A 20,338-nucleotide genomic window follows, 5' to 3' on the forward strand; every position below is an offset into this window, starting at 1 on the left:
TGTTGATGAAGGTGTGGGGGAGCAGGTATCCTTCTGTACTGGTGGGGGTATAATTATTTTTAAGTTGAATTGAAGTTTACATAACATACAGTTACCATTTTAAAGTGTACAGTTCAATGAGATTTAGTGCATTCACAGTGCTGTGCAACTATCAGTTCTCTAGTTTCAAACATTTTCATTATCCCAAGAAAAATACCTATTAAATAATCACTTCCTGTTTCCCCTTTAATCCATCTACTTTCTGACTCTGTGGATTTGCCTATTCTGCCAAATATTTATTTTGCCAAGTAAATAAATCACACAACATGTGACTTTTGTGTCTGGCTTTTTTCACTTAGCATAATATTTTTAAAAATTTACATCCAACTTAGCATATAGTGCAACAACGATTTCAGAAGTAGATTCCTTAATGCCCCATTTAGCACATCCCTCCTTCTGCAACCCCTCCAGTAACCCTCTGTTTGTTCCTCATATTTAAGAGTCTCATATGTTTTGTCCCCCTCTGTTTTTATATTAGTTTTGCTTCCCTTCCCTTATGTTCATCTGTTTGCATATTAAAGTCCTCATATGAGTAAAGTCATATGATATTTGTCTTTCTCTGACTGACTAGTTTTGCCTAGCATAATACCCTCTAGTTCTATCCACATAGTTATAAATGGAAAGATTTCATTCTTTTTGATTAGCATAATTAAGTTTCTTCTAAGTTGTAGCATATTATCAGTACTTCTTTTTATGACTGAATAATATTTCATTGCATGCATATATCACAATTTGTTTATCCATTCATCGATTGATGGTTATTTGGTTTATTTACAATTTTTGGCTATTATGAATTATGCTGCTACAAGGCACATACATTTAAATATTTTCAACCTATCAGATTGACAGAGGTTAAAAACATCATTGAGATATTTTAAATGTCTTTGTGATAAGTGGCTAGTAAATGTGGTTAAGGATATTCAGATTCCTTGCTGAGGACAATAGCAGCCATTTTGATGTTTGTCCAATCAGTGAATGTGGAAATACGTGCTGAGATTTTTTTTGTCTGGTCCTGTGTAAGTGTTGGGGATGGTGGGATTTTCAAAACAAGCATAGAGTTGTTTATTACTTTACTCGCCTACTGCCCTTACCCTCCAGGAGTCTATTCTCTGGAGTTGCATGGGGGACAAAAATTCTGAGTTTGATTTGTTATTAAGCTATTGCTTATGTACCTCTTGGCCTTAAACATCTGTCATGAGGCAGATGATCATCCCATGAATGATCCCAATGACCAAAGTTTCACAAAATTCATTTCCTCAAAGTCGCCAGGTAGAATAGCCTGCAGACATCACATTTGTAGAATTCTGGGCAGCCATCTTCCATGCATCAGTGGAACTTGTCAGCTGCTTTAAAAAAAATACTCTATTGTTTTAGAAAGAATTTCAGTTTTACTTCTGTGGAGAAAAAAACCACCTTAGAGTTCAATGTTACATTAAGGATTTAGGGAAATAGGATACAAACCTTGGTAGTGGTTCATTCACTCTTTGCTAGTTCACTATTATATTCTTCAGTATATGATAATTATAATTTAAAGAGAGTCAGATACTGAATTTAATATATTAACACTTCCTATATTTGCTTACTAGGGTTGCCATAACAAAGTACCATAGAATGGGTGGCTTAAACAGCAGATATTTATTTTTTCACATTTCTGGAGGCTGGAAGTCCAAGATCAAAATATTGACAAGGTTGATTTCTTCTGAGGCCTCTCTCTTTGACTTGCAGATAATTTTTTTCTCTATGTATCTTCATATAGTCTTTCTTCTCTGCTTGTCTGTTCCCTAAACTCTTCTTATAAGAGTATTGGTCATATTGGATTAGGGCCCTCCCATATGACATCATTTTACCTTAATTATCTCTTCATTAAGGATCCTATCTTCGAACGCAGTCAAATTCTCAGGTACAGGGATTAGCACTCCAACAGAAGAATTGGGGGCATACAGTTTAGCCCATACTCTTCCTAATGTGAACAGTGATTAGAAGCTGTATAGAATGTATAAAATGTTGGGGCGCCTGGGTGGCTTAGTCGGTTAAGCGTCCGACTTTCGCTTAGGTCATGATCTCGCGGTTCGTGGGTTCGAGCCCCGCGTCGGGCTCTGTGCTGGCTGCCGGCTCAGAGCCTGGAGCCTGTTTCAATCTGTGACTCCCTCTCTCCCTGACCCTCCCCTGCTCACGCTGTCTCTCTCTCTCCTAGAAATAAAACATTAAAAAAAAAATTTAAAAAAAATGTTTTTTAAATGTTTTATTTATTTTGAGAGTGAGCGAGGGAGGGACAGAGAAAGAGGGAGAGAGAGAATCCCAACTANGTCTGTGACTCCCTCTCTCTCTGACCCTCCCCTGCTCGCGCTGTCTCTCTCTCTCTCTCTCTCCTAGAAATAAATAAAACATTAAAAAAAAATGTTGGTACTAGAAAATCTTCAAAAATAATACAACTTTATCACTTTCAAGTCCATTTAATTAGCTTTAAACTATCTACCTCAAAGTGTTGCTAAATTGGGCTTGCTTTATTAAATAGATCTCTTATTTGAGTTTGCTCTATTATTTATATTTAAGATGAAGAGAAAATAGATCTGTCAAATAGGGTAACCACTCCTACCACAGATATTCTTTATTTCTTTTTATTGAGATATAATTCTCATATAATAAAATTCACTCTTTCAAAGTGCGCACTTCAGTGGTTTTATTATATTGTCAAAGTTGTGCATTCACCATGGCTATTTAATCCCAAGATATTCATTACCTCCAAAAGAAACCTGTACTCCTTAGTAGTCACCCTTGGTCTCTCTCCACCCAACAGTAGTCACTTTTCACCCTTCCTTTCCTGGGCCTGCTAATGACTAATCTACTTTCTGTGTTCTGGATTGGCCTGTTCTGCTGGACTTTTCCTATAAATGGAACCACATAATATGTGGTCTTTTGCATCAGCTTTCTTCCACTGAACATAATGTTTTCAAGGGTCACCACACTGACAAGGGTCAGTATTTCAGTGGGTTTTTTTTTTTTTATGATGAATAAAATTCCATTTCATGGAAGTGTCACATTTAATTTGTCTATTCACCAGTTGATGGATACTTGTTTCCACTTTTTGACTCTTATGAATAATGCTACTATGAACATTCATGTGAGTATTTTTATATAAACGTTTATATAAACAATTATTTTCAATTCTCTTGGATATATACCGTATACTGGGTCATATGGTATTTCTATGTTCAGAGATAAGGAGCTGCCAAATGGTTTTCCAAAGCAGTTCCACCATTTTACATTCGCAGCAGCAATGCATGAGGGTTCCAATTTCTCCACATCCTTACTAACTTTTTTTATTGTCTATCTTTTGTATTATTATAGACAGGCTAGGAAGCCTGTCTTTAAATTTGCTTGCAAAGCTTTATTCATGGTACTGTGGAGGCAAGCACCTAACTCCTGATTTGGAAGGCACAGTCTGCTCTGTTTTGTTTCCTTGGGAGAACCTAACTTCCTATCATCCCTTTCCCACTTCCCCTGTGTGAGTTTTGTATATGCAGCAAACAGTGCTCCTGAATCAATAAGGAGTGTACCCTGTTCTACTGTCTCACCCCTCTCCCAATTATGCAGTTTAACATTGATTTTTTCCCCCTCCTTCTAGGCATATAAAGTACTTGTAGCTCTCTTTTTAATGACAAATCAATTCCAACACCTTAATGTTACAGACTTAGGAGAGCTGTTGAGTGTAAAGCTTTCGTTCCGTCTTTTTGTTTAAAAAGCTTGAGTCATCCGTGATTGATGGAGGACATTACTGAGAGAAGTTAGCACCATTTTGATTTATTTTGTTTACTTTGAAAATAGTTTTCTCACTTGTCAAATTAATTATGAGAAACGAATTGTGGAGTGGTTGGGGAGGAAGGACAGAGAATGCCAAGGATCAGAGTCCCCTCCTTGGCTGAGGACGGCCTCTGCAGGGCCTGCCCCTTCCCTCCTGCTGGCACCCAGGTGTGAGCTGCAGGTTCCAGGGCACTGACTCCTTGGCTGTGTACTGTCAGGAGGGGCTGGGGCTGGGGAGAAAAAGCATTTGTGTAATTTTCTGTAATGCTTTAACTCCCAATTGCCTCACCTCAGGTTCTTTGTATACCATTTCCTCATAGCTCAAGGTACTCTTCCTTCCTAGCATGTAAATAATTGAATATTGTAATAAAATATGTTATGCAATATCAATGATACCTCCATACCAATAGCATGGACTATTTTTTTCTTGATCATGGCTGAATCCCCAATGCCTACCTCTGTACCTGTTACTAGTTGATGCTCACTATTTTTTGAGGAATAAAAAGAATAAATGTCATGAAGATGAAACAGTGCACAGTATGGCATCTAATCGTGATGGGGGAGGGGGGTGGGTTGCAGGGTGGTCTCTGAAGAAATGAAGGATGAGCAGGAGTTAGTAATCTGGGTAAGAGTTTCAGGGAGGGGAATTCTAGGAACAATGGAAATGAATGAAGTCACAGAAGCAAACATGAAGTATTCAGTGCCTAAGAAGCTGGAGCCCTAGGGAGTTCCAGCACCTAGTGGACTTGTCTTTTTCTGACATCATTTTCTGCAGGATAATCTATGAGCCATGAGACAAAGGGGATCCTGGAATTTGGGTGCTATAAAGAATCTACAAACCTCAAAGTCAGGGGAGTGGTGGATGGCTTCAGAGGGCTGAGGCCTGAATGCTATCTACAAGTGATACTGGTGAGTTAGACTGCAGAGGGCAGTTTCCCTTAACTGTCCCAGTGAAGCCCACGGTGGGGAAGCCTCTGCTGCTGTCTGTCCTAAAACTCCTTCCCTATAATCCCAGGGCTTTGCCTTTGTCCTTTCCCAACCAGAAACAAGGCAAGGCTGATCCTTATGGCTCATTCAGCTTGGGATTTGATTCTTTTGTCACTATCCTGCAGCCTCCTTGCTCATCCCCCCTTCCGGGTGGGCTACAAATGCAGGTAGGTGATTTTGCTTCCCTGGGGAGGAGGCCCCCAAGGCCATCCTGGCTCCTCCTCATGTCTGAGGGCTGCTGGCTGTCACCTCCTGTTGCCATCTGCAACACTTGGCTTCACACTTGCCTGTCCTTTGTGCCTTTCCCAATTTGTCATTATTATTTTAGTGATAATAGAAAGACCACTGGGAGTAGAGGCAGCAGGCAGCAGCTTTTACAGTTGATTAAATGCCTAAAGAACTAAAAGAGATATGGACTGGCTTGCCCTTTGCTCACCTGAAACCTGTCACATGTCATCTTGCCTTTGGTTTCCTCTCTGGTGGCTCTTGGTGGCCACAACCCATCTTACTCACAATGCAGACACTTGTTCTAATTAGGGAACCTGGCTTAACATTTCCCTTAGTGTAAACATTTTGAAAACAGACATTTGCAAGTATATAGTTTCTTGTTTCATGTTGGCTTGCAGAGCATGTTAATACTTCTGATCTCTAAGTGGAAAAGCTTTTAAAAGCACCCTTGCCTAGAGTGAAGGCAGAGAAAGGGTGACACTCTGGCTGAGATGTGACAAGGTTTTGGTAAGTGAAAATTAACCTTTAGTTTGATTATCTCATAAGAGAGAAGATAGCATGCATTTAAATTTGCCTCCCAGAAAATTACTGCTTTGTCTGACGGGATTTCCATTCAGTGGTTCACATGGGCATAACTATGGTGTTTGCTCACAGTAGAGACAGGGGCCACCCCCTGCAAAATGTTTCATCTTGCTCTATGAAGGAGCTGCTATGCTGGGTGCTTCCTGATTTCCTACAAGATGGTCTACTTGTATTCTCTACTGCTGTGTGAGGTTGAGTGTCCTGTGACAGAAATTGGATACTCTGAAATCTAACCACTCTCCTTGTGCATAATTTGCTTTTTTGTAAAGTCTCTTCATTCATTCAGAATTGTCATGTTCCCCTAGTACATCTGAATAATTGAAGTTTGACGTAATTGCCATAATTCACAGCTTTACAGCAATTTAGAAGACAATTCAGAATTGTGTCCTTCATATCATACAGAAAGGTCCAGATGACAAAGCTAAGAATGCAGTAAATTTTAATTATGGTGTAGGACAGTCCCTTGGTGTCTGGGGAGGTTGAGGCATGGCCAGGCAGATTGCAACAGTTAATATGGGCAAGGGGGACACCAGGCATTTGTTTCACAACAAGAGGAATCAGAATGAGACCATTTAGAAGCATTAACATGCAGGCAGCACTGAGTAGAAATTTCTAACCAGCTTTTGATGTCCACAGATGAGAGGAAAGTCCTCATGGGCAAGAATTAAACTTCTGAAAGAATGGGAGATGAAAGGGAATTACAGAAAGGGCCCCCACATCCTTTGGGCAAGGAACTCTTGTTTTACACAGATACAGCTGTGCACAGTGGCACCATTTGTGGATGCAATGCCCAAAGCCATGAAACACTGCAGTTCTGTTGTCCACTCTGGCAGAGTGAGAGGAGCATAGCCTGAGTCATAGGACTGGCCTGGGAGGTGCAGAAGCAGCTGGAAAAATAAGCAAATAGCTGCAAAGGAAGGATGGAGGGCACCTGGATATCAGGAAAGATATGCAACCCAGCTCCCTCAGGTCTGTGCCAGGAAGAAAGGCTGGGGTGGTCTCAGAGCCACATGCAAGGAGAGAGTCAGACATGGATGGAGCCATATAAGCTGGCCTGCTGAGTGCAGGGCCCAGGGGCTGCAAGATGCCATGGCAGGTACAAAGATGCACGCCTTGTGGGGGATCTGGAATGCTGATGCAGGTGCAGGGCAGTGTGTCAGGGATGCTGAGGGCCGAAGTGCCCAAATAGATAATGGAATGCCCATCTTTTAGAAGCTGGCACTGGGGACAGAGATGAAAAACACCATAGGCCTTGCTTTCAAGGAGCTCAGAGCCAGGGTAAGGGACACATGCAATACAAGATTGGAGCTTAAATAAAAATACATTTACTGATAGTGATAGTCTTCATCATAAGATTTAAACCCCTGGGACAGAACCCAGCTCCCATCTATGTGCTGGGAAAGTGTGGGTGTCTGTCCTTCCTGGACCCCACAACACACCCATTTGGATGACCTTGTCATTCAGAGCTGAATCATGGTTGCACTTGATTCCAAAGATGGAAGTTTAACTTAGTGAAAGTTTCCTTACTTTCAGGTTTTTCTTTTTTTAAGGCTGAAGACTTTAAATCCTTTAGTTCATTCTCATAGGCATGTGATTCTAAGCTAGTGATTCTAAACCTGTATGTGTTAATGGACCCTTTGAAGATATTACCTAATCCACTCAATTGTGTGTTTTTGTGCCTGTTTGCGGGTGAAGCTGAGACTCTGATGAAGCGGTGGAGTGAATATGAACTCGGGGGAGACCCTCGATGGACCAGTGAGATGAGGCAGGGGAGAGGGAAGTACGTGAGAAATATGCAAGTAAATACTGAATTTTGTAAAGCTTATTTTTCTGTCTGGGAGTATACCAGTGGTAGAAGAGGGAAAGCTTAGTCTTCAACAAAACAATTTCCTTCCCCTTCCCCAGGCCAAGTCTCTGGAAGTGGTGGAAAGGAGAGTCACAGAGGAATGGTGGAGGGACCAGGATATCCTTCCTATGGGGGGAGGAAGAGGGCTGGAGAAGGAAACAGCCCCCACATCAAGGACAGGGGTGTGGAAGGGAGCAGGCTCAGCAGACCCCAAGGGCACCCATCCCCCACTCATGGCCTGAGGACAGTCCACTGCCTGATGGGCCAGAGGGCTCCAGATAAATGGACCAAGTTTGGGGGCCTTGGACACCTTGGGTGCTGGGATTGGGTGCTGACTAAGGGGAGCAGAACAGAATGGCTGCTTCTCCCAGGAGTCCAGCAGTGGTGGGGACTTCAGGGTCACATTTACCTACACTCTGAGAGGCTTCCTGCTCCTTCCTAAGGACTTCACTGTGGTTCATGGACTCAAGTTAACCCCCAGGTAATCTGTGACCCTTGAATAAAGGGTAGCAAGAAGTGTGGGCCACCTGCTGGGTGCCAGGCAAGCCAATTACCACCCACTTTGGACTGATGCACTTAGAAGAGAGGGTTACTCTAGGCAATTCTTTTGTTGTTTTTAAAAAAATTAACCTGGGGGCACCTGGGTGGCTCAGTCGGTTGAGCGGCCGACTTCGGCTCAGGTCATGATCTCACAGTTTGTGAGTTTGAGCCCCGTATCAGGCTCTGTGCTGATAGTCTGGAGCCTGCTTCCAATTCTGTGTCTCCCTCTCTCTCTGCTCCACCTCTGCTTGTACTCTGTCTCTCAAAAATGAATAAACATTAAAAAATTAAAAAAAAAATTAACCTGAAAAAAGTCATTCAAATATCATGTGATGTTTAAAAAATAAGAGAATACTGAAGGGAAAATGAAAATCTCTTGTATTCTCACTCCTTCAGGAATAATCATTCTGAACATTTGGAGGTTTAACTGACTGGACTTGTTTGTATTTATAGGAACAGTTAAAAATCAATGACAGTGGAGCAGACTGGTTCCTGCTGTTCCCCCTGACAGCACACTTTAGGTTTGTCGTGAATCATGCCACCTCCTTGCGGGACGGGTGCAGCCCTCCAGCAGACGAGTGTGTCATAATTCCCTATGCTGGGCAGTTAGCTTGTGGTTAGCCTCTCACTTTTACAAACAGTGCTGCAGTGAACCTCACTGCAAGCTGAATTTCATTTCTAGGAATATATTTAAAGGAAATATTTAAGGAAAGGTGCAAAGAAAAGATTTTTTTTTAAGGCTTTGGATACATATCACTAAATAACCTGGACAACTTTTTGGCAAACTCCCACCCCCAGCAGATGTACATGAGTCAGAATGTGACTGACAGCCTCAGAGGAAGACGCCCAGGGATTTTGTCTTCCAGGAAACTATTACTCACATGGTTTTCAAGAGATTGCAGCTTTCCTCTCCTTTATCTGGCACAACAGAAACAAAATGCAACAATAGCAATAACAACAACTTGAAATCGGGTATTTAACCTAAATAGCTTTCCCTGTTGCCTGCTGGGGATGAAGATCTGCTTTATCGGGTATTAAAATCTTTACTAGACTTTTTACTTAGATTTTGACAATGGTCTCAAGGGTTACAACTAACTTTCCTGAGCCTGAAGTTATTTCCAGAGGGACATGGGGTAGAGAATTTTGGACCAGAGGGGTGGGGGAGGACCTTCTTCAGAGAGCTTCCTTTGTCTGTACCAAAACTACATGAGCCACCTGCCCTTCCACCCCAGTCACCCAGATCATACTGTGTCTTCTTAGTGTGTGCCAGTTAGCAGAACTTCTGCTCTCATCCATTAAAAACATAAAAACAGATTAGACAGAAGTTCTAGTCCAGCACCTAGAACTTTACCTGATACAGAGTAATCAACCAATAAATCATGAAAAGGTGAATAAAACCCATCCCTTCGTTTGTAGCTTTGTTCTTTGTTGACTTTCTGTGTCCTAAAGTGATGTAGGGTATAAAGTATGCTGAGGAATGCCAACAGAGATGGATGGACTTGGCCTTTTCCAAAATGAAAAGCAATCTGACATAGACATTTCTAAGGTTATGGATAATTTTTCTTGCCTTTTAAAACATTTTATGTCTGGGCTCTGCCTTCTGGGTGCAGCTTTCTGAAGTTTTCTCTCTTTGTCTTCCCTCAAGCCCAACATCTCAGAAAACTTGTGCAGGTAGGGCAGAAGGTGGGAAGGGGAGATGTCAGAGTGTCCAGAGACACTCATCTCTGAGGTAGAGAGGCTCCTAGTGCTGCCTGTGTGGCGAGGGTGCCTATACCCCAAGTATAGGCAACTGAGGGTTTTGTGCTGTGAGTAGGGGTGAAGGAGAGCCCTGGAAAATAGCCTGGCTGGTTTTCCACCAGTGACGCGGATGCTCAGAGGAATCAGGGCAAGCCTGGAGGGCTTACACTCCAAAGACAGAGGGTTCATTGCTTCATCTCAATGGTGGAATTAGATGATAAAACCAAAATGGAAGGAAGATGGATGGAAGAGGTGGGAAGAGCTCAACATCATCATGGGAAATTGCATATTGATCAAATTGAGGAAAAGAGATTTTTAATAAGGAGAAATAATTACCCAGTGAGTCACGTATCCGACTTTCCTGAACATTCAAGCCAGTCTGAGGCCAGAACGGGAAACAGCTGGCAAACATTTTAATCAAGCAAAGGTAGTTGCTTTGCCCCCCAAAGAGGAAACTCTTTAATTAAGTCCTGTTGCCTTGTTTATCAGCAGAAGTAAGAAACAATCTGGCCACCAGGATAGAAAGCAACTTCTGAGAAACCCAGCAGTGCATGAAGACGCTGTTGCACCTGGGAAGGGAGATGGAGCCTGGGAACGTTTCAGGACAGATTCCATCTGAGCCACAGGATGCTATTATGATAAATATGGCAGTGTCCAGGGTGGGTCAGGGTTGCCACAAGAGGCAGTCATACGCCCTGTGGTGAAGGGCTAACCCCGGCAGAGTCCTCCATGTTCTGCGGACTTCTTACCTACATGGATGCAGGCCCTGCAAGATGGTCCAGTAGCTGCACCCATAGAAGGCTTGGTCACTGAGATAAGAACCGTAACTTCCTTTCTTAGGCAGAAAATGAACACAACTGTCTCGTTAAGGCAGCATAAATTATCATAATTTTATTTCTCATTTGTCTTCCCTTTTTCCCTTCTGGCATTGTAACAAGGGGCACAGCTGAGTCAAGGTTCAGCAGCTGAAAGAGGTGGAGATGGTGCCATGTGGTGTGCCCCAGAATGGATTTCCTGCAGGGTGTGCTAAGGCAGAAACAGGTGGCAAACTGCAGGCTAGTCTTTCCCTGTCCCTGGAAACCAAAGCCTGCCCATTTCCTTCAGGATCTTCTGGCTCTGATTACCTCTCAAACCTTCCCTCTTTTCTAAAACCATTCACTTGTTCGTTCATTCATGTGTTCATTCGTTCATTCATTTATTCATTCATTCTTGTGTATTTTACTGGTAGTGAATTTTCATCCATCCACTTCCATCTTTTCCCTCATCCCACAGGCATTTGAGGAGAGCTACTTCTGTGGGAGCTCTGTGACCAGCATGGGAACTACCCCTTGAATAAAACATTATCCACCATTCTGAACTCATTTCTTCCCTCAAGATCAGAATTATTTGGATGAAGCTATCAGACAACAAAAGGAAATAAAAGGCAAACAAGAAGTCAAACTTCATTTTTTTGCAGACAACATGATACTCTACCTAGAAAACCTGACAGAATCCACCAGAAGCCTAATAGAACTGATCCATGAATTCAGCAAAGTCTCAGGGTACAAAAATCAATGTACAGAAATTGGTTGCATTTTTATACACTAATAATGAAGCAACAGAAAGAGAAATCAAGAAACTGATCCCATTCACAATTGCACAAAACACCATAAAATACGTAGGAATAAACCTTACCAAAGATTTTAAGAGATCTGTATGATGAAAGCTATAAAAAAGTTATGAAGGAAACTGAAGAAGACACAAAGAAATGGAAAAACATTCCATGCTCATGGATAGGAGAACAAATATAGTAAAATGTCATTACTACCCAAAGCAATCTACACATTCAATGCAATCTCAATCACAATTGTGCCAGCATTCTTCTCAAAGCTAGAACAAACTATCCTAAAATTTGTATGGAACCACAAAAGACCCCGAATAGCCAAAGTAATATTGAAGAAGAAATCCAAAATGGGAGGCATCACCATCCCAGACTTTAGCCTCTGCTACAAAGCTGTCATGATAAAGACACTATGGTATTGGCACAAAAGCAGACACATAGACCAATGGAATAGAATAGAGAACTCAGAATTGGACCCACAAATGTACGGCCAACTAATCTTTGACAAAGCAGAAAAGAGTATCCAAAGGAAAAAAGACAGCCTCTTTAACAGATGATGCAGGGAGAACTGGATAACAGCATGCAGAAGAATGAAACTAGATCATTTTCTCACACCATGCAGAAAAATAAACTCAAAATGAATAAAGGACCTGAATGTGAGATAGGAAACCATCAAAACCCTAGAGGAGAAAGCAGGAAACAACCTCCCTGACCTCACTTGCAGCAATTTCTTACTTGACACATCCCCAAAGGCAAGGGAATCAAGAGCAAAAATGAACTATTGGGACCTCATCAAGAAAAAAAGCTTCTGCACGGCAAAGGAAACAATCCATAAAACTAATAGGCAACCAACGGAATGGGAAAAGATAGTTGCAAATGACCTATCAGATAAAGGGCTAGTATCCAAAATCTATAAGGAACTCACCAAACTCCACACCTGAAAAACAAATAATCCAGTGAAGAAATGGACACAAGACATGAACAGACACTTCTCCACAGAGGACACCAGATGGCCAACAGACACATGAAACGATGCTCAGTGTCCCTCATCATCAGGGAAATGCAAATCAAAACCACACTGAGATGCCACCTCACGCCAGTCAGATTGGCTAAAATGAGCAAATCAGGAGACTAGAGATGCTGGTGAGGATGTGGAGAAACGGGCACCCTCCTATACTGTTGGTGGGAATGTAAAATGGTGCAGTCCCTCTGGAAAACAGTGTGGAGGTTCCTCAAAAAATTAACAAGAGAACTCCCCTATGACCCAGCAATAGCACTGCTAGGAATTTACCCAAGAGATACAGAAGTGCTAATGCATAGAGGCACTTGTACCCCAATGTTCATAGCAGCACTCTCATTAATAGCCAAAACATGGAAAGAGCCTAAGTATCCATCAACTGATGAATGGATCAAGATGTGATTTATATATACAATGGAATACTACATGGCAATGAGAAAGAATGAAATCTGGGCATTTGTAGCAACATGGATGGAACTTGAGGGTGTTATGGTGAGTAAAATAAATCAGGCAGAGAAAGACAGGTACCATATGCTTCCACTTATAGGAGGATTAGGAGAAACTTAACGGAGGACCATGGGGGGCGGAGATGGGGGAAAATAGTTGGGAAGAGGGAGGGAGGCAAACCTTGAGAGACTCTTGAATACTGAGAACAAACTGAGGGCTGATGGGAGTGGGGAGGGGGAAGGGGCGTGATGGGCATGGAGGAGGGCACTTGTTGGGAGGAGCACTCGGTGTTATATGGAAACCAGTTGACAACAAACTATGAAAGAAAGAAAAAAGAATTATTTGTAATGAGTAGATTCGCATTTAAAACCTCTAGCTTTCCCAGAAAGCTTATTAAAGATGTGTTTAAGGAAATAATCACAAAACTTTACTTACTTATTGAATAAGGTTCTTTCTCTTGGTTCTGAATGTGAGATTTGAATGCCAATGACTGAAGGTTTATTTTTAGAGTTCACTTCATGCCCTGTGCTGTAGTGCTCAGAACCAATGCTCGATGTTTGATGGCCAGGGTCATTGCCAGGTATGGAACTGCAGAACCTTGTCTCTAGAAGGAAAATGGTCTGAAAATGACATTATAATATCTGCATAAAGCCTCTGGATGAGGGAAAAATCAATATGGCCCAATCCTGACCTAGCTTTGGCTGTTTTGAGATGGAGACAGCTTGGCAGGGGGGGCTCCACTGACTATACCTTTCTCATCCAGAACCATCTAGTTATGACCCTGTCAATCTCCACCTGCAAAATGAAGGGTTCTGACATCATTTTTGGGCCCTTCCATGCTGTCACATCATGAAGACTAATGCAGCTCAGGAACCAGCCAATCACTGGGGACAGTAGGAACTCCAGCTTGTAAGAGTTGAAATGAAGAGTAATCCCACCCACTCAATTTGGGCAGTAAAGAGACTTGAGCCCCTGAGGGTCTTTGGAGTGACCACAGCACAAATCAGTTCTGGGACTTCCTTTGGAGGCTGATCCGTGTTTGCCATCTTGCTCTCCACTTTCTTCTGGTAGTCTCTCCACTTTCTTCTGGTAGTCACAACACACACACACACACACACACACACACACACACACACTGGGGTGGAGAGTCAGGGGGGCAGAGGGACTTGGTTATATTTGTCTGACAGCAATATATAAACACCCATCTCGTCTGAGATACACTCATATTTTATATGAAAGAAAAGCTCTTTCTCCTTATGCAGTGCAATTACGCATAAATACTTCATGTCATCTGCTCTTGAAATTTTAGCAGCAGGACTTAATGCTGCTGGTTACTGTGGCAACAGGCAAAGTTGGTGATTTTGAAAATTAGGGTATTATTTCATGCTAGAAAGGTTCATTTCTGTGTATGTGTGTGCATGTACATGTATGCACGTGCTGTGTGTGTGTGTGTGTGTGTGTGTGTGCATGGTTTTGCTGCATGGCAGAGATAGTTTATGTATAGATCACACTGTCAGAAAAGTCAAGAGGTGAGACTGTCACCATTGTCCAGGTGAACACATTGAAAAAGCCACGCACAGCATGGATATTTTCTATTCCTTGTCATATCCTTTCTTGACAGATTTATTTTTTTCTAATTTGGTAGTGGACACAAAGTTGCTGGGATAAAAGACACCCACACTGGGCTCAGATTTTTCTTTTATTTTTTCCTTTTTGGTTCTAAGGCTTCTCTGTGAGCTCCACCCTCTTGGGTCTCCCATTTCTCCTTCCCTCACTCGTGCTGACACCCCCAGGAGCCAGTTATTGGAACACTACTGTCTTCAGCTCATCTGACACTTCTCCCACTGCTTCTCACCTACAAACATCAGTTACTAGTTTGCCTGTCCATGTTACAGAATTCCTTCCATCTTATTCCAGAAAAGCCCGTTTCTCTTTCTCTTCCCATTCTGTTTGCTATCATCATTCTTGATGTTGCCCTCTTGTGCTCATATTCTGTCTTTCACACATATCCTAATATGGCTTGATTGTTTCTCACTACAGACAGATGTTTTCTATGTGGTGGAAAAGGTAGCCTCTGGTAGCTTCAAGTCAACATCCATTCATCTCAGAAATTCTCTTTTCTCCAGCACTTGTTCTCCTTGACTCTGTACCCCAGAAAGGACTCTGTCTGGGTTGAATCACATGTCCACTTCCGGGCCAGCCACTGCCCTGGGTAATGAGAAGTTATGACTGATTAGGCCTGGGTCACGTACACAACTGCAGAAAGGGGATGGGGCCGCCCAGTCTGAAACAATAGCTAATGTGATCATCACAACAGGGGTCCTGGTGCTGTGAGAACTTTCCTGCTGTCTGTAGTTCCATGGGGGAGGATATTTGGTTGGTTTCAGGAGACTAAACGGGGAGTGAGGTGTTCTCTGAGTCTCCTTGTTAACTCAGGGCCGAGATTTCTTAGGGTTGGAGGTCAGTTTAGGTTCTACGTAGAGATGATTGATTGAACATATGCATTAATTGGCATGTTAGTCAAGTTTTGAGAATAAACAAAAAGCAAGACTTAAAAAAGATATAAACTCAGAAAAACAAGTTAAAAGAGAAATTAAACATACACATTTTGAAAAGCACAGAGACTAGTAACTGATTTTGGTTTCCTGACTACTGGCTTAACCAGTCTCTGGTCAGAAGCAGCCTGAATTACACGGAAGAGCCAGGAAAAGACTCAGGAATTGTCACTTTCAGGTATCTCTGGAGGTGGAGGTAAAAACAGTGCTTGAAAAAGCAGAAAATCTATTTTATAAGCAGTTAGAAGAGGAAATCCTCTTCCATTCCATGGTGTTGGTGATTGCCCTTCCCACACAGGTGGGAGGAGATTTTGTTTTTCTCTCAGAGAAAATAAAACAGATGGTCTCTGGCCTGGGATGGGGAAGATACAATGCACTATAAACACAGGTGTGCTATAGTAAAAATGGTATCTTTCTGAATGTTTCTATACTAGTTTCTTCTCCCACTCAGCTTCTAGGTTGCTGACTGCCAGGCCTGTAATGCTATGGGCCCTCACTGGTTTAAAGGATACTTCTTTAGGGTCTCTTTTTGGTCATTTCTTCACTGGAAGTTCTTTAGTGGACTGACTGCCTGGTTGTCCTTTAGTAACGCCTACAGTTGGTAAGTCTTACCATGTGATTGAGCTTCCAATCAGCATGTTAATGTCTTGAGCTTAAATAGACCTGAAAGCTAGGGATTAGCAGATATCTCAGGAAAGCCTCTAATAGGAAGGAAGCAATGTCATTTTCACCACACTGGAAAGAAAATAAATAATGCTGAGAACTAAAAGCACACATATGGCTCCTTCTTGATATTTCAGAGATATCCAAGTAATACCAAATAGATCAATAGAAAGAATTGAGAGTGGTTGCTTCTGGGAGTTGGGGGTATTTGGGTTAGAGAGGCAGAAGGCTGTTATTTTTTAGTAAATCTTGTAAAGTTCCTTGAGTCTTAAATTATGAGCATGTATAACTTTTTGATCAAATCAGTTTGGCGATCATGCCTGGTTCCCTCTGTAGTTGCCTGGCCTGATGTTCGATTCACATTGCTTCCCTGTGAGCCAGCATGTACTATGTGGGAAGCTGCTCATTGGAAGTAACTGCTGCTGACAGATACCCCCTGACTTTTTGCCTGCTTCATCTCATCTCTAAAGCGAATTACTTCCTTGTGAATTAAATATGGCTTCTCCTGTCTCATTTTGGTATTGAACATGGTTTTGAACATTTCCCTGAGTCTAGAGCTGCATGGCTCTTGACGACCTATTAGGAATGCTGATGGAGTATGGGGAAGGAGGGCCACAAAGTGTCCACAGGGGAGCAGGGAGATAGGAGGAGCTGGGCACTGGCTAGGCATTTTGGGTTGTGGCTGGGTGTCCAGCAATCTGGTCTCAAGGCCACCCAAGTGAAGGTGTGGTGCTGATTGTCCTGAGCAGCTTGACACCTTCCTCAGACTTTTGGTGCCTGTTGCTGGTAGGGAGCCTGATTCATCCTTGGGTCTGAAGCTCCTGGGTGGACCTTTGGGATTTAGACTTTAGTTGCTATGCCATTGGGAGTGATGATGCTCTACAGACACCACCCTCCCTCAAGGCCTAATCCCAATACTATCTCTACCAGGGATGCACTGGTCCCCCTGCCCTGTTGAGGAGAGATCAATCCTTCCTTCTTTGTGCTCCTACATCTTTATATCTTGGCCTTTTTGAGTACGTGTCCTTTTCAAACTTATATGGGCTTTAGGAGTCCCTGCTATACCCTTCAAACCACCCCAAACTCAGTGGCTTGAAACAACAACCATGACTCTTGCTTGAGTCTAGGGGTCAACTGGGCAGTTCTGCAGATCAAGGCTAAGCTTAGCTAGCCACTGGGCTTGCTCAGGTTCTGTGGTCAGTTGGGGGCCATCTGGAGACTGAGTGGTCTCACTCACATGTCCGGAAGTTGGCACGCTTCAGCTGGAGTGACTGGAATAGCTATTCCATATGGTCTCTCATCGTCTCTAGCAGGCTAGCTTGGGTCTGTTCACATGGCAACATCAGGGTCCAAGACACAGAAAACTGACACTGTCCCTTAAAGTCTAGGCTCAGAACTGACACATCATGTCTGCCACATTCTGTTGTACTATGGCAGTTGCCAGTCAGCCCAGCTTTAAGAGGTGGGAAAATAGAATACCTTTTGATGGAAAATAGAACACCTTTTGATAGAAGTGGCTGCAGTGTGGCATTGCAAAGGCCTGGGGGCATGGAGTGGTGAAGGACTGTGGCTATTTTTGTAATCTACTACAGCAGAGTACGGTAAATGAATAATGGTTTTGAACACTTATAGCAGTGCCTGACATATGTCCTTTATATGAAATAATTTCATTGTGCCTCCGTTTCCTCATCTTTAAAATAGGGATAATAATAGTACTTACTTCGTAACATTGCTGTGGGGGATTAAATGAGTTTAGAAACATGCCTAGGGTCATGTGTCTGGAAAGTGGTGGAGGCTCTGGGACTCAATACAGGACAGTGATTGTCCTATTCTTTTCTGTCTTTTACATGGAACTTGCCTAGGGCCTGGCACAGAGCAGGCCCTTCTAAAATATGTAGCTAATTGAATAAATATATGCAGAAGTGCCACAGCTGAAAAGAGTACCTGAGAATTTGCAGAATGTCTTTCCATTCCACATTTTTTTTGTTATTTAATTAACAACAACAACAAATAATTTATCGCTGATAGGGACAAATGACAGAGACAAATGGTTCCAGAGAAGCAGAGAGGAGGGAGGCACTTCCTCATTTGAGCAGGAAGAGATGGAGCCTTCCCACCCCATTTCAGCTCAATGTTTTGTTCACTTTGATGAATGTGCCAACTTCCCCATAAAGCCTTCATGTGTGACTTCAGTCCAAACTGATGTCACCTTTCAAGGTTTCACACAATTTATTACTTCAGATGTCTTCTGACACTAACATCCCCAAACAGAAGCAGTATCAGGCTAGCCTATAACATGACACTCTGTGTGCCACATTCTAGTATAGTAAGTTACATACAATGTCTTTTAGTACATATGCTTATTCACTTACCCACTTGTAAGTTGAATTTTAATTTATCAATTCATTATTCATGCACTCACAAATCTATCATTCCCTCCACCAAATGAAGCTACATATAGCCCTGCCTCTATTACTTTAGCCATGCCTTGATTTGTCTACTTATCTGTGTTCCCAGTCATCAGTTTATCCACTTTGCATTCAACCACCTAGCTATTTTCCTTCCAAACACCTGTTCAAACTTTCCTACCTCAATCTCTTTCTTCCTCAAATATTCTATCTATTCCTCAATCTTATTTATTTATTAACATGTCACTAGTCACTTTATCCATTCATTTGTCCTTATACCATCCATCCATTCATTTGTCCTTATACCATCCACCCATTCAAACCTCTGTATCCATTTTTCCTATATTTCTATATAACTTTTTAGTAACACATCTGTCCACATATCTCTTCATTCCTCTGTTCCTTAATCTAATCCTTCTTTCCTCTCTCCATCCTTATTTATCCCTGATGTCAAACTTCCATACATTTATCCATCCATCTATCCTTCCATTGGTCATCTGTTCTTTTTGCCTTTCATTTTTTATCCTCCGTTCCTTCTTTCATCTATTCATCAACCCATCCACCCATCTATCCATCCATCCTTTCCTCTATACTTATGATATCATAATGAGAAGACTGTATTCTAGGCTTATTTGAATTAATATTCTCATAAGAGGAATTAATGGGGGCATTAGGGTGAGGATTTGGGAATAAGATTAAGAAGGGTAGACAGCACGTTTGGCTGAACTTTTTGTGTGTACATATGTGTGGCTGTGAAGTTCGGGGGTGGGTTATGTGTGCTATGACAAGCATCACAAAAAAATCTTAGGTATAATGGGGCACCTGACTGGCTCGGTTGGTAGAACATATGACTCTTGATCTTGGGATTGTAAATTTAAGCCCCACGTTGGGTGTAGAGATTACTTAAAAATAAAATTAAAAAAAATATTAGATATGGATATATATTCCCCTAGTAATCAGGTAATTATAGCCAAGTAAGATAAGAACTTTGGTTACATATTTCTCTGATTAGACTTTAATCCCCATGAACACAATGAATATGTCTACCTTGCCACAACTGTGTTCCAGTAGTTTTCAGAGTATCTGGCCTGTACTAGATAGTTATTGAATCTGTTTATTAAATAAAGAATGTAAGGTCTATGAACATCTTCATCCTCCATCCTCAGTAAAGCATTAAGAATTATTTAGCAAAATCTAGTGTTGGATGGAGGAAGATTCTTGGTCAGGAATGGAAAGAAAGTGGCCCTAGATTTCCTCCAACAAACAGAAATTCTGTTGTGGGGGGATGACTCAGGGCTGCTCTATGACTTTCATTGTTACATTTAACAACTATGTTGGAATAAGACAAATACATATGTTTACTAACTAAAATTTAAATAAAAACTTGAAATAAAAAAGACAATATTATATATTATACATATACATAATATTATGTGTTTTCTTTTTTTTTTTTTAGTATTATACATTTTCTTAAACTTAAAAGTTTGGTTTTTTTCTTCTGACTGAAAAACACTTTTGTGTGCCTCTTAACAGTCTTGTGGAGCCTAGGCAGGGTGCCCACTGTGCCTAATGGACACATGGACTTGGAGTAGCATGGACAATGCAGTTTGGGCTGTAGCAGGAGGCCAGGACTTCAGAAGCATTTGCCAGTAATAGCCCACTTCTTTATTTCTTCTACTGAAAAAAAGAAAAAAAAAAAAAAACAAGCCATTTCAGATGCCCTTCCTGGTCCACCAAAAACATCCCACTTTTATGAAGTCTTGGGCAGCTAATCCAAATAATAAGTATTAGTTTTTGTTGTTGTTGCTGCTGCTGATGATGATGAAAGTAATGACAATGATTTGTTTATTATGTATCAGGCACTGTGTGAAGTGCATTTTTCAAACC

The 20,338-nt window shown here is 41.8% G+C and overlaps 1 protein-coding gene across 1 annotated transcript in view; it reads left to right on the forward strand.

The window, feature by feature from the left end:
• The window catches only part of SHCBP1 (SHC binding and spindle associated 1), a 64,421-nt gene extending 59,678 nt beyond the window's left edge, over positions 1-4,743 (forward strand). The window contains exon 14 of the mRNA XM_039241303.1: positions 4,616-4,743. Coding sequence (XP_039097234.1) covers positions 4,616-4,620 — 5 coding nt within the window. The 3' untranslated portion in view covers positions 4,621-4,743. The remainder of the gene's footprint in view (positions 1-4,615) is intronic.
• The last annotated feature ends 15,595 nt before the right edge of the window (positions 4,744-20,338 follow it).

Source organism: Hyaena hyaena, unplaced genomic scaffold (assembly GCF_003009895.1).
Source record: "Hyaena hyaena isolate Hyena2069 unplaced genomic scaffold, ASM300989v1 scaffold_7, whole genome shotgun sequence".
Lineage (NCBI taxonomy): Eukaryota > Metazoa > Chordata > Mammalia > Carnivora > Hyaenidae > Hyaena > Hyaena hyaena.